Here is a 15343-nt window from a genome sequence, read left to right on the forward strand (position 1 = left end):
TATGAATGGGTACAGAATATTATTGCAGTATCGTTGTGCGTTTATTTTTTTGTTGAAAAATATGGGACCCACAATCCGACGTCTAGAAATTGCCATCTAAACTCGTATTTTCACAGAATGAATTGGTTCCTCATGAATACACACTGGATTTGCAGTAATCCACATACGAGAATTTTGCGAGTTCATGTACCTGGATAAATGAAACCACGTCTCATCAGTGAAAAACGTTTCATTAAGAACATCCCCTCCATTTTGTTGAACGAAATTTTTTAACCATTGACAATAATAGTCTCTTGCACAACTGTCACTTTGTATGGGAAAAGTTCTAAATTTTTCCTTACAGCTGTGTGGGCCGTTCCGACACTAACATCGATTTTCTGGGCGAGTTTTCTTACTAACGTGTTCGGACTCATGGACATTTTATCGGAAATATCGAGTAGTTTATCCTCAGACAAAACGCTAGCACGACCACTTCATGGCGCATCTGTCACTGAACCCGTACTTCGAAATCTGTTAATCAAATCTCGCACAGTATCGCGATGTGAGAGTGTTGTCTCCGGGAAAACTGAATTAAATATTTGACGAACTGAAACTGCGTATTTACCACCAGATTTGAACACTTGTTCGACTAAAAACACACGATCTTCAATGGTTAGCATTTTAACAGTGACAAAAACGAAACAAACGAACAAAGAAACTAAACTTAAACGTTCACGTCAACACGTAACGACACACACCAACGATACTACTGACGCTGGCTGAGATAAACGAAACAGTGGAATGTTGGGAGAGTCCACTTGAAGATAAGTAGTAACCCAGGCAGGCGAACAATCATACGGCACGCGCGGCTAACAGTCATACGGCACTGCGGAGGGACTTTTTGAACACCTCGTATTAGCACAGGGGACATCTGTCTGTGCTACAACTGGCCACCTCCTAACCACCCCTCCTGCGTGGACAGGGTCAAGTTTTCGTCATTACCATGTCACTAACACTTGTGTGGACTAGGCCGAACAGTTGCAATCCCAGAGACATTTCAATGGATCTGGTTGACTGTTTCTTTCGAAACCATGTGGCGATGAAGTCATCACACGAATAGTATTGATGGTAGGTCGTGACAGAGATTTGTTTGCTCTGCATATTTCTAATACTCTCCTAATATCGAAGGTTTCAGTTTGCTCTTGCCGCAACTGATTATTGCACTCGCTCTATTTCGTGTGGTTTCGCTTTTGACTGGGTACTACTGGGACACAAAGTTGATCCTTGTTCCCGTAAGCGAGTACTATGGAAACTTCTCACCGGTTAATGCAGTTCATTTAACATTTTAGGCCTCCTGGTTTTCGACACATATCCTCGCTCTTACTCTGCGAACACACTTAAGACACATATCTCGCTGTTAATTTGCGTAGATACTTTTGTACAGACAATGATAACCTCAGAGTACAGCTCGTACTTGCAGGCAGTTCTTTTTTTGTGTAGAGGTATATGAGCAGCCGTGTCACACTTCATTCTGATCCTCCAAACATCTAATGCACAGTGACAAAAGCAGCACATTACTCTGCTGGTTACTCGTTAGCTCTGATCGCACTTTATGATGGGCGTCTGATTGCTAAATTATTTGCTTTCCTATCTGAAGTACGTACCTACCTTCTTACTTACCTTCTGTCACATCCGGGCCTTGTAATGACCGTGAAATTTTGATGAAGTAGAAATGAAATATTGCAATAGATGCATCAGATGGATAAACAAATCGCGACATTTTTCTTTTCAGATGGACGACTTCTTCTCAAGTCTTGACCTGGACGACCCGATCTTTCCCCTCGAACCTCCGGATTTGGAATTCGACTACTTTAACTGCAGTTTTGGTGAGTTACCCATTCAGTATGATTACTCCTAATAAGAAGTCATTTACTACAACATTTGAGGTGCTATTGTATAGTAATAATTATTTTTATTGTTGGTTTTCAAAACTCTCCTGACTTATTCGTAGCTTCCATATCTGCCCGTCGTAAAGAAGGTACTAGATGTTTTGTTATATAACTACAGAAGACCTCAAAAATATAGGAAATGAGAAAGTCGAGGCAGACCTTAATGTTGATGCAGTTGAGCTGATGTTTAGACTATCAACATGTGCAGTCTGGTTAGTGTCGAACAAGAAGTTTTGAAACGCAGCAAGATATATTTGCTAATTGCCAGCAGCAAGCAAATGAATAAAGATCGATGGATTAAACAATAGCGAACATTCATCTCTACAGAGGAAAATGTGGGAGATCCGTGTCACAAATTTAGAAATAATATAGGCTACAAAATATTGTAGATCCAAACTGAGGAATCTAGGTATTTATCAGATCTCCTTAAGAACAGATTATAGTAATTATCGAGCACACGGAGACATTTAAGTATTCATTCTTCTGAAACAAAAAGAAACCCTAATATGCGCTAAAAAGTGAAATATCATCGGCCATGCACTTCAAAGTGATTTGCAGAGTATGTATATACATGTATATTTGCACACGAAGGATACGTTCTTCGCGTAGGAGATAGTGTGAGATGGGACGAACTTACCATGGTTCAATAGCAATCGTAGAAAGTTACTACAAAAGATAGAGTTGTGTGGAAGGTTGAACGAAACCGATTTCTTTCTAATTGACAAAAGTCGAACAAAGTTAAAAAGCCTAAAAAACCGCTATATCAGTGAATTATAAAGCGGGATTTTATCCACTGAGTTGTCAAAAACCGTAATAAAGTTTGTCTAAAATCAGTGAACGTCGCATCCACGCGTCCAGACAGCCACGCTCCTGCCTGGATTCGATGAGTCTCGACGGCGCCGAGTGGAATACTCCCGGAGAACTAACGACGACGGCCGGTGTGCCAGCCAGTCTGGATGCCACTTTTAGGTGGTTTCCCATATTCGTGTACGTGGATGCCGAGCTGGTACTCACATCCTGCCATGGCTACACAACTCGCAAATATGCAGGAAAAATTTCGCACACGTTCAGGTGAGATAGCACTGTAGTAGTGGTTCCCAACCTGAGGGTAGTTACCCCCTGAGGGGTAAAATTAAGCTTTCTGAGGGAGAAAAACAAAAGGGTTCAGTTGTGTTTCGGTCACGAAACTTAGTGATTTTTAAAGGACATTACTGTTATCACTATGTCGTAAGACTGTAATTTTGAATAACTAAATAACCTATAACGTTTTCTTTTTTAAAAAAAATAAAAAAATTAACGCGCGATACTGTGTAGTGGAGGTTACATAATACACACACCAAAAAAACTTTTGCGTCACCTCGTTTCCGAGAGTTCGGAACCTGTACAAAAACTGGAGTAGAGATCAACATAAACATCATTTCCGCCCTTTTTATTGCTCATGAAAATCACACAGTGCATGTTGTACTACGATACAGCGAGACCTTCAGAGGTGGTGGTCCAGACTGCTATACACACCAGTACCTCTAATACCCAGAATCGCATCCTCTTGCATTCATGCATAACTGCATTCGTCGTAGCATACTACCCACAATTTCATCAAGGCACTGTTGGTCCAGATTGTCCCACTTCTCAACGGCGATTCGGCGTAGAACCCTCAGAGTGGTTGGTGGGTCACGACGTCCATATACAGCCCTTTTCAACCTATCCCAGGTATGTTCGATAGGGTTCATGCCTGGAGAAAATTCTGGCCACTCTAGTCGAGCGATGTCGTTATCCTGAAGGAAGTTCACTCACAAGATGTGCACGATGGGGCCGCGAATTGTCTTCCACGAAGACGAATGCTTCGCCAATATGCTGCCGATATGTATCACGTATCGTACAGCCGTTACGGCGCCTTCCATGACCACCAGCGGCGTACGTCGACCCCACATAATGCCACCCCAAAACATCTGGGAACCTCCACCTTGCTGCAGTCGCTGGATAGTGTGTCTAAGGAGTTCAGTCCAACCGGGTTGCCTTAGCGGCATATGCGACCCTCATCGGTGAAGAGAACGTGATGCCAATCCTGAGCACTCCATTCGACATGTTGTTGGGCCCATCTGTAACTCGCTGAATGGTGTCGTGGTTGCAAAGATGCACATCGGCTTGGACGTCGGGAATGAAGTTGCGCATCATGCAGCCTATTGCGGACAGTTTGAGTCGTAACACGACGTCCTGCGGCTGCACGAAAAGCATTATTCAACATGGTGGCGTTGCTGTCAGGGTTCCTCCGAGCCATAACTCGTAGGTAACGGTCATCCATTGCAGTAGTAGCTCTCAGGCGGCCTGAGCGAGGCATGTCCTAACAACATCGCTTTGGTTCACTCCGAGACGCCTGGGCACTTCCCTTGTTGAGAGCCCTTCCTGGCACAAAGTAACAACGCAGACGCGATCGAACCGCGGGATTGACCATCTAGGCATGGCTGAAGTACAGGCAACACCAGCCCTGTACCTTCTTCCTGGTGGAATGACTGGAACTGACCGGCTGTCGGACCCCCTCCGTGTAATAGGCGCTGCTCATGCATGGTTGTTTACATCTTTGGGCGGGTTCAGTGACATCTCTGAACAGTCAAAGGGACTGTGTCTGTGATAAAATATCCACAGACAACGTCTATCTTCAGGAGTTCTGAGAACTGGGATGATGCAAAACTTTTTTTGATGTGTGTATAAATAAAAGCTGTTAGAAGCAAGCAGTACCATTTGTCATTGACTCCTTACTTCGTGGACTAATAAAATACCATTAATCTTTTATAATTTTTAAAATAAAAGTGTTCAAAGAAAATTATTTTGTGTTCTAAAGTTTAGTCAATCGCTAATAATGATGATTGGGTGTGGGGAGGGGTGGGGGGGGGGGTGTTTGTAGCTAATGTTTGATTGCACTAAGGGGTAATGGTCTCAGGAAGGTTGGAAACCGATGCACTAGATGCAGACAGTTAGGGTGTACTGATTCCTTTCTGGGAGGAAGGGGTGATGAACGGGGGAGGCAGGAGTAGATACAGGAAGGGCATCCGGCCACCGTGTACCTCTAACATTGCCAAATACAATAACACGTCAACCCCGTGAAGAAAAGGGGTAAAGAATAGGAAAAAGTAGGAAGAAGATGGAATAAGTGCAACATAGTTGTTTATCCACTTGCTCATTAATCACAATGGTGCCGAACCAAGAGGTAATAAAGTATAGGTAGGAATTTTAAATTATTTCTCTAGAAATTGCTTCTTCAAAGAAGATCACAACTTATCGTTTCCTACCCGGCTGCCTCAGAGTCAGATAAACAAGCAGAACCTGTTATTGTTACAGGCAGGTCAGATTAACGTATGAGTGATTGTAACTCGTTTCTTCCATCGTAGGGGTGGACTGCACATCGTTACGTACATGAACAGCTCAAATGGAAAAGATACTCCAAATGATCATGTGGTCGACGAGATCTGTGTTAGAAAAGTTTGCGACATATTCAATTGTTGAATGATGTATTCCTGAAGGATTAATAATGGTAGTCGTCTCCGTGGCTGTGTGTTTGAACCAAATCAGTGATTCACTGTATATCCTTATCAAAAGATAGTAAATAGTGGTCTTAAAAATAAATTTCTGGAAATAAATGGAGTTTTATTTAAATCAATGAAACATGATTTTTACGTTTGTTTAGAATATAGTAGCTTTTCTATTAATTTATATCTCATATTTTGTGAATAGTTTATAAGTCGCAGCCCCCTTCTCGAGCGCTCATTCTCGTATACAGTCAAGCTATAGATCCACAAATAGATTTCTCCTTCCAAAATAATGGAGAAAGAAATGAAACTTATTTCTGCAGTTAAGCTTGCATATTTGCTGAGCACGTGCTCCCAGGTTCCCACATGCATCTCCTCATTTAAAAGGTGCAAAAATGTAAGGTCCGCCGGCCGGTGTGGCCGTGCGGTTCTAAGCGCTTCAGTTTGGAACCGCGTGACCGCTACGGTCGCAGGTTCGAATCCTGCCTCGGGCATGGATGTGTGTGATGTCCTTAGGTTAGTTAGGTTTAAGTAGTTCTAAGTTCTAGGGGACTGATGACCTCAGTAGTTAAGTCCCATAGTGCTCAGAGCCATTTTGTAAGGTCCAGCAATGCCACGACTTCACATTAATCCTATAGCTATATCGAAAAAATACATTTAAATGTCTATTTAACTTAACTTGGAATCCAAACGAAAAATATTTAAGTTTATAAATCGTGCGAGAAACATACACGAAAAAGAGCGAAATTATTGCAAATCCCGAGCCTGCAAAAACCCTTCAGGATGGAGACAGCTGTACTTCTACATCTACATCTACATCTACATGGATACTCTGCAAATCACATTTAAGTGCCTGGCAGACGGTTCATCGAACCACCTTCACAATTCTCTATTATTCCAATCTCATATAGCGCGCGGGAAGAATGAACACCTATATCTTTCCGTACGAGCTCTGATTTCCCTTATTTTATCTTGGTGATCGTTCCTCCCTATGTAAGTCGGAGTCAACAAAATATTTTCTCATTCGGAGGTGAAAGTTGGTGAATGTAATTTCGTGAGAAGATTCCGTCGCAACGAAAAACGCCTTTCTTTTAATGATGTCCATCCCAAATCCTGTATTATTTCTGTGACACGCTCTCCCATATTTCGCGATAATACAAAACATGCTGCCTTTCTTTGAACTTTTTCGATGTACTCAGTCAGTCCTATCTGGTAAGGATCCCACACCGCGCAACAGTATTCTTAAAGTGGATGGACAAGCGTAGTGTAGGCAGTCTCCTTAGTAGGTCTGTTACATTTTCTAAGTGTCCTGCCAATAAAACGCAGTCTTTGGTTAGCCTTCCCCACAACATTTTCTGTGTGTTCCTTCCAATTTAAATTGTTCGTAATTGTAATACCTAGGTATTCAGTAGAATTTACGGCTTTTAGATTTCCGTGGCCTTCCGTAAATCCAGAAATACGGAATCGATCTGAAATCCCTTGTCAATAGCACTCAATACTTCATGGGAATAAAGAGCTAGTTCCGTTTCACAAGAACGATGTTTTCTAAACCCATGCTGACTGTGTGTTAATAGACCGTTTTCTTTGAGGTAATTGGTAATGTTCGAACACTATATATGTTCCAAAATACTGCTGCATATTGACATTAACGATATGGGCTTGTAATTAAGTGGATTCCTCCTACTATCTTTCCTGAATATTGGTGTGACCTGTGCAACTTTCCAATCTTTGGGTACGGGTCTTTTGTCGAGCGAACGGTTGTATATGGTTGTTAAGTATGGAGCTAATTAATCGGCATACTCTGAAAGGAACCTAATTGGTATACAGCATGGACCAGAAGACTTGCATTTATTACGTGACTGAAGTTGCTTCATTACTCCGAGAATATTTACACCACTGGCCATTAAAATTGCTACACCAAGAAGAAATGCAGATGACAAACGGGTACTCATTGGACAAACATATTATACTAGAACTGATATGTGATTAAATTTTTACGGAATTTGGGCGCATAGATCCTGAGAAATCAGCACACAGAACAACCACCTCTGGCTGTAAAAGCGGCCTTGATACTCCTGGGCATTGAGTCGAACAGAGCTTGGATGGCGTCTACAGGTACAGATGCCCATGCAGCTTCAACACGATACCACAGTTCATCAAGAGTAGTGACTGGCGTATTGTGACGAGCCAGTTGCTCGGCCACCATTGACCAGACGTTTTCAGTTGATGACAGATCTGGAGAATGTGCTGGCCAGGGCATAAGTCGAACATTTCCTGTATGCAGAAAGGCCCGTACAAGACCTGCAACATGCGGTCGTGCATTATCCTGCTGAAATGTAGGGTTTGGCAGGGATCGAATGAAGGGTAGAGCCACGGGTCGTATCACATCTGAAATGTAACGTCCACTGTTCAAAGTGCCGTCAATGCGAACAAGAGGTGACGGATGCGACCATCATGATGCTGTAAACAGAACCTGGATTCATCCGAAAAAATGACGTTTTGCCATTCGTGCACGCAGGTTCGTTGTTGAGTACACCATCGCAGGCACTCCTGTCTGTGATGCAGCATCAAGGGTAACTGCAGCCATGGTCTCCGAGCTGATAGTCCATGCTGCTGCAAACGTCGTCGAACTGTTGGTGCAGTTGGTTGTTGTCTTGCAAACGTCCCCATCTGTTGACTCAGGGATAGAGACGTGGCTGCGCCGGCCGGTGTGGCCGAGCGGTTCTGGGCGCTTCAGTCTGGAACCGCGCGACCGCTACGGTCGCAGGTTCGAATCCTGCCTCGGACATGGATGTGTGTGATGTCCTTAGGTTAGTTAGGTTTAAGCAGTTCTAAGTTCTAGGGAACTGATGACCTCAGATGTTAAGTCCCATAGTACTCAGAGCCATTTTTGAGACGTGGCTGCACGATCCGTTACAGGCATGCGGATAAGATGCCTGTCATCTCGACTGCTAGTGATTCGAGGCCGTTGGAATCCAGCACGGCGTTCCGTATTACCCTCCTGAACCCACCGATTCCATATTCTGCTAACAGCCATTGGATCTCGACCAACGCGAGAAGCAATGTCGGGATACGATAAACCGCAATCACGATAGGCTACAATCCGACCTTTATCAAAGTCGGAAACGTGATGGTACGCATTTCTCCTCCTTACACGAGGCATCACAACAACGTTTCACCAGGCAACGCCGGTCAACTGCTGTTTGTGTATGAGAAATCGGTTGTAAACTTTCCTCATGACAGACGTTGTAGGTGTCGCCACCGGCTTTGAAAAGCTAATCATTTGCATATCACAGCACCTTCTTCCTGTCGGTTAAATTTCGCGACTGTAGCACGTCATCTTCGTGGTGCAGCAATTTTATTGGCCAATGGTGTACTTCTACTTTACTAAGTGGGCAGCTGTTCTTGATTCAAATTCTGGAATATTTACTTCGTCTTCTTTTGTGAAGGCATTTCGGAAGGCAGTGTTTAGTAACTCTGCTTTGGCACCACTGTCTTCAATGGTATCTCCATTGCTATCGTGCAGAGAAGGTATTGATTGTTTCTTGGCGCTAACATACTTCATATACGACCAGAATCGCTTTGGATTTTCTGCCAGGTTTCGAGACAAAGTTTCGTTGTGGAAACTGTTACAAGTATCTCGCATTGAAGTCCGCACGTTTGTTGAAACGGAGAGCAGGTGTATAGAAATAGTTTGAAAAAATGACGTAGCAGATTTTATATCTTGAATCTTCTTTCTTTATTTTTCCTGGATTTCGTGTCAAAAACTAAGACTCTTCCTGTTACCCTAAATTCAGTCGGGATCTTCATGCCATTCTTAAGCTTCTCAGAGTTTTTCCTCTTAGAAAACAAAATCTGCGTGCACCTTACTGAACAGAAAACCAGTTTTATACGTAACTCATCATCATGAATTTCGATCTTTATTCCCATGCTTTCAAAAGATATCAGTAGCTTTTAAACAATTTTCTTCTTTTCTATTCAAATACAATCATTTATGAAGATTTTTGAATGTAAATGTACAAAAACCTTTAACGTAACAGAAAGCAATAAACTCGGTCCTCTAATTTGTGCCTCCTGTCCAGTAAGCCGGAGAATATGGCGCAAACCCTCCCGCTCTGGAAAATTCTCTCGATTGAAAGCTTCCTCCCCTTTCGTTTAGTTGAATAATAAACAAATAAGTATCATACACGCCACTATCATTCGTGCCCTGCAGCAACACCAGCAGAAAGTCATAGATTTTCAAATGATCTTAAAGTCAAACATCGAATTATGACAGAACATTTAAACGTCTATGAAATGAAATCGTTATTAAAGGCTGAATGGTATAAATTCTAGAGCATAAATGAAGTAGCCCAAAACAAAACATAGAAATGAATCAGGTTTATTTAAACCAATTGGAATACGTACTGTGGTAGTGACCTTACTGACTAAATTGCGGTAAGGTATACCTTCAAGTCTCTTCTGCCTTGTAAAACTAATAACTCAAAACTACTGAATAAATTGCTTAGTTCAAAGCTCCCACGTAAAAGTTAGTGCCTTAGCCGTCAGCCAAATTCTGCAGTGAACTCGCCAACATTGCACAAGACCGAACGAAAGTGAAAGTATTCCATACACGCACGGCTGATACGCCGTCCATAATCGGTCACCTGAAAATTCATACTGCCGACTGACTCAGATTCTTCCCCATTTGGCAACCAATCACATAAAATTCCACCCGCTTGGCTTACGCACTCTTTATACTCTCTGCCACCTCCCACCTCCCTCCACTCTTCCAATTAAACCTCCAATTTAGTAAAATGGACCACTAGTCAAATTTATACAAAATTGTGGCATAGTTACAGTTACTAAGCGGAGTGCCTTTCGCGATTGGTCCTTTTTAGAGCCCACAAGTCAATGTATGTTAAACAGCGCATTAATAATTACACTACAAAACATGTCATTATGTGCTCATCAATAAATATGCAGAAACATACCTGAAACACATATGATACGTTAAGAGTGGCGTGTTAATTTCTGCGAACTTTGGTGGTACTGTCAGATTTTATAGTAGAGGCTCTCAATTCAAATGGCTTATCTCTTTACTAAACATTAGCATAATTAATAATCAAATTATCAATAAATCAAACATAAAACTACACGTGTTACATATCAAAGGAAAACGAAAGGGTTCTAGCTTTCATACGCTGTGACTCCTTCAAGTTCTGGCATTATTTGCATATTTCCTTTATCGTCACTCTTCTGACTGTTTCACGCTGCCCGCCGGGAATCCCCGTACTGTGTCAACTTCTTCATCTCAGAGAATCCCATGCACTCAACATCCCCAGTTATTTGTAGGATATAGTCCTCTCTCTGTCTTCCCCTACAGTTTTAACCCTCTACAGCCCCCTCAAGTATCATGGAAGTTATTCCTTGATACCTTAACACGTGTCCTATTATCTTGTCCCTTCTTCTTGTCAACGTTTCTGCCATGTTCCTGTACTTGATACTTCTGTGGAATATCTCCTCATACTCTAACTAATTTTTAACATACTTCTATAGCAACCCACTTCAAACCCTCGATTCTCTTCCTTCGCATTTTTTCCAGAGTCTACGTTTCATTACCATTCAGTTCTGTGCTCCAAACATAAATTCTCAAGAATTTTTCCCCGCCGCGCGGGATTAGCCGAGCGGTGTAAGGCGCTGCAGTCATGGACTGTGCGGCTGCTCCCGGCGGAGGTTCGAGTCTTCCCTCGGGCATGGGTGTATGTGTTTGTCCTTAGGGTAATTTAGGTTAAGCAGTGTGTAAGCATAGGGACTGATGACCTTAGCAGTTAAGTCCCATAAGATTTCACACACATTTGAATTTTTTTTCCCCAATTTAAAGCCGATGTTTGACACTAGCAGACTTCTTTTGGCCGGGAATACCCTCTACATCTCTGCTATTCCACTTTTGATATCCTCCTTGTTTCGTCTGTTGTATGTTTTTTTTCCAAGCTAGCAGAAACCCGTAACTTCGACTACTTCGCAGTTCCCAATTTTGGTGTTAAATTTATCACTTATCCCATTTCTGCTACTCTCCATTACTTTCGTCTTTCTTAGGTTTGTACTAAAACCACAATGTGTGCTCATTAGACAGTATGTTCCATTCAACAGGTTCTGTAATTCTTCTTCACTTTCACTGAAGAAAGCAATGTCATCAACGAATCATATCATTCACATCCTTTCAATTTGAATTTTAATAACGCTGTTGAACCTTCCTTTTATTTTCGTCATGAGTCCTTTGATGTATGGATTGGTCAGTAGTGACGAAATACTGTACTTTGTCTTACACCTTCTCTAGTCCGAGAACTTCGTTCATGGTCTTCCATTCTGAGTTTTCGCTCATGGTCCTTCTAAATATTGTATATTACGGCCTCTTCTTATACCTTCCATCTATTTTCCTGACAATTTCGAACATCTTGCACTATTTTGCAGTCTCGAAAGCTTTTTCTAGGTCGATATGTCTTATGAATTTGTCCTGATTTTTATTAAGTCTTGTTTCCATCACTAAGCGCAAAGCCAGAACTGCCTCTCTGGTACCTTAATCTTTCCTACAGCCAAACTGATCGCAGTCTAAAAGATCTTCAGTTATCTTTTCCATTCTGCTGTATATTATCATTTTCAGCAACTTCAGTGGATGAGCTGTTTAGTTGACTGTGAATTGTTCTATACATCAGCTGGAACAGTGATTTGGCTGCCACTTCCCCCAATGGTTTTAGAAATTCAGATGGAATTCTATGCCTTCCGCGTTATTTGATCACAGTCTACCAAAGTTCTGTCAAACTCTGACTGTAATACTGGATTCCCTACGTTTCGCACATTATCTCCCATTTCATCCACTATTTCATTTCATCAGACAGTTCCTCCCTCTCGAAAAGGCCCTCATTGGACTCTTTCCAACTATTCGCTCTCTCCACAGCGTTTAACCGTGGTATTCCTTTTGCTCTCTCATTTTCGATCCCTTTGCCCTTCATTTCAGCATAGGTTGTAACGAATTTCTACACGCTTATTTAGTCCTTCCAAAGACTATACCCTTTACGCATTCTCCTGCAGCCATTTCGCCTTGCCTTCACTGCATTTCCTTTTTATTTCATCTCTAAGTGACTCATATTGTTGTATTCATGTCTTTTCCTGAATATTTTGATTTACATTTTTCGCCAATCAGTTGAAGTATATCTTCTGATACCCAAGGTTTCTTCACAGCTGCCTTCCTTGTACAACTTCTGTGTACTCCTTTTTGAGATGTCCATTGCTCTTCATCTAAGCTGACTATTGTGATTTTCGTTATCGCAGTATCTTTAGTCTTAGAGAGCTTCAAATGAACCTCATCATTCCTCAGTACTTAAGTACCCACTTATTTCCATATAGCTTCTTCCACACGATTCTCTTAACTTAAGTATGCTCTTAAACACTACTAAATTGTTAGCCCCATTTATACGAACGCCTGGGCACACCTTACACTCCAGTATATGATTTCGCAATCTCTGTCTGACCGTAACGTAATCCAGCTGAAATCTTTCCGTGTTTCCAGGCCTTTTCCAAGTATACTTCCTCAGCTGGTTATTTTGAAAAAAGGTATACACTATTAGTAGCAGAAACTAATAGGGGAACTCAATTAGTATATAAGAAACTATCAGCCTCGACTGCGGTAATGAAACCAACCTTTACCTAGGTTTCAGCCCAAATAATTGAGCCTTCTGCAGAAGATATACCTGAATCTATAATTTGTCTAAGAGGGCATGGTCTAGAAATAAAACTAAAACAGCCTGAATAGTTTTATTTCTAGACCATGCCCTCTTAGACAAATTATAGATTCAGCTATATCTTCTGAAGAAGGCTCAATTATTTGGGCTGAAACCTAGGTAAAGGTTCGTTTCATTACCGCAATCGAGGCTGATAGTTTCTTATATATTAGATTATCACGATTGCTGACTGGGCTGCATTGTTGAAAGTACAAAAACTCAATTAGTCTTTCTTCTCTCCCATTCACTGTATCGAGCCCAAATTCGCCCGTAACTCTGTCACGTATTATTTCTTGTAATACAGTGTTCCAATCACCCATGATTATTAGATTTTCATCTCACTTTAGATACTGCGGATTATAGAACATTCTTTATTGTTGCCAGTGTGTTAAACGATCTTTTCAAGTCTGTGCCACACATACCGGTAGCGAACAAAATATTCTTAGAGTAACTCAGATGCTTGGAAAAATGTTGCTCAGGTTTTGCCTAAGAATTTTATTTAGGAGCTAATGTGAAGTCCGTCAGATACTGGAGCTGGCATCTTGTTTTGCTCTTAGATGAAACTTTCTTCCAGTACTGTATATCAACTGACACGTCACTGCTATACATACCAGATTTCAAACCAATTTCAGTTCAATTTATTTCTATAAATTTTAGACCTCTTATCTTAAAAGTCTTATATTACGTATGTACTGCCATTATAAAATATGTTAACAGCAAGAATTGTTAATATTAAAGTGAAATGAAACAAAACAAAAAGAAAGCGTCGAAAACTTAGTCAAATAAAAATAAAATAAAATAAAAGGAATTTAATTTAAGCTTGTATTGCTACATTTGTTACTGGCAGCATCGGAAGAGCTCGAGATTTGCCGACTAACTGCATTTATACTTGCACTTAGACTTATTGTTGCAACAACGTTCTACATGGCTCCCACTGCAGCAATCCTCACTTTTAATTATACTGTATTTTATTCGTGTCCATCGTCCTCTATTATGGAGGAACCACTTCTTCTTTGTCTTCTACTTCGTTCTTCTGATCTGCTGTTGTTATTTTGATATTCAGAGTGTCCACGTAACCTTAAAGACAGAGAGATGAGCAGTTGTTTTTTAGATATTTTATGCGCAAGCATATTAATTATAGCCCAAAAGTTGTAATTTGCAATTGTTTGCAGATCGCTGTCTAATTGTTTACATTCCCTCTCTATCTGAAAACGGGGGAAACTGAAAACGATGTGATCAGCGGAACCTTCACAGTTGGTGTTTCCCTACATCCCATTCAACGTAGATGTTTGGGACATTCACCATGACCTGTTAACAGGTGGACCACGTCTCAAGTAGTATCAACGTCACGCATACTCAGCCTGTTCTTAATGCTTGCGAATGTGATGTATACCCGCATTGCAATTCTATTCGGACTATCATTCTTCTAACCTCTTGTTAGAAACTTGAGCTCCTGTGATCTCGTACAGTCGAGCATTTCTTCTCGCTCCAACAAATACAACGCTTCCCAGCAACGCACAGCGATATCTATTAGACGTTTCCCGAGAAACACCAGTGAACCCTCGAGAGATATAGTGCGGAAGGTACCAGTGAGCCTCAGGAGTAGATACGTCGTACTGGTCGCACTACTGCCCCGCAGTTCCCCAGTCTTTGGTCTTAGTTTGAAGCTCTAATGCTAATGATGGACCGCCCCCACAGCGTGACAGCTCATGCAGCAACTACAGCCGCTCTTGTCTCGTCTGGCTTAACTTCGATACTTGTAAGGTGGCTGTAATTTCGCACTTTACAAGCACCCATCCACATACTTTGCCGTGAGGTACAAACACAATTAGGTATCATGTGATAGGTTGTAGATCATATATATGAATATATAAAGGAGACTGACGTTGTCACGTACGCCTTGTAAATAATTGTTAACGCTTATTGCATGAAAGGTGATGGAGTGTCTTTATTATCATACTAGTAGAGGTTGGAGCAACAGCGCAAATGAAATGGCAGGCGGAACTTCCCTGGGTGGAAGGCCCACACAGGTGTGTTGGTCCTGCTTAAACACTGGAAGTAGCAAGATGGACGTTGGGACACCTGAGCGCTGGGGCACAATAGAGTCGCGACCGACCGATGATGTAGCTGG

The 15343-nt window shown here is 41.7% G+C and overlaps 1 protein-coding gene across 1 annotated transcript in view; it reads left to right on the forward strand.

Annotated features, from left to right (window-relative positions):
• The window catches only part of LOC126455582 (Krueppel-like factor 3), a 205409-nt gene that overhangs the window by 63979 nt on the left and 126087 nt on the right, over positions 1-15343 (forward strand). Inside the window, exon 2 of the mRNA XM_050091338.1 lies at positions 1772-1865. Within this exon, the coding sequence (XP_049947295.1) occupies positions 1772-1865 (94 nt within the window). The remainder of the gene's footprint in view (positions 1-1771; positions 1866-15343) is intronic.

Source organism: Schistocerca serialis, chromosome 2 (genome assembly GCF_023864345.2).
Source record: "Schistocerca serialis cubense isolate TAMUIC-IGC-003099 chromosome 2, iqSchSeri2.2, whole genome shotgun sequence".
Lineage (NCBI taxonomy): Eukaryota > Metazoa > Arthropoda > Insecta > Orthoptera > Acrididae > Schistocerca > Schistocerca serialis.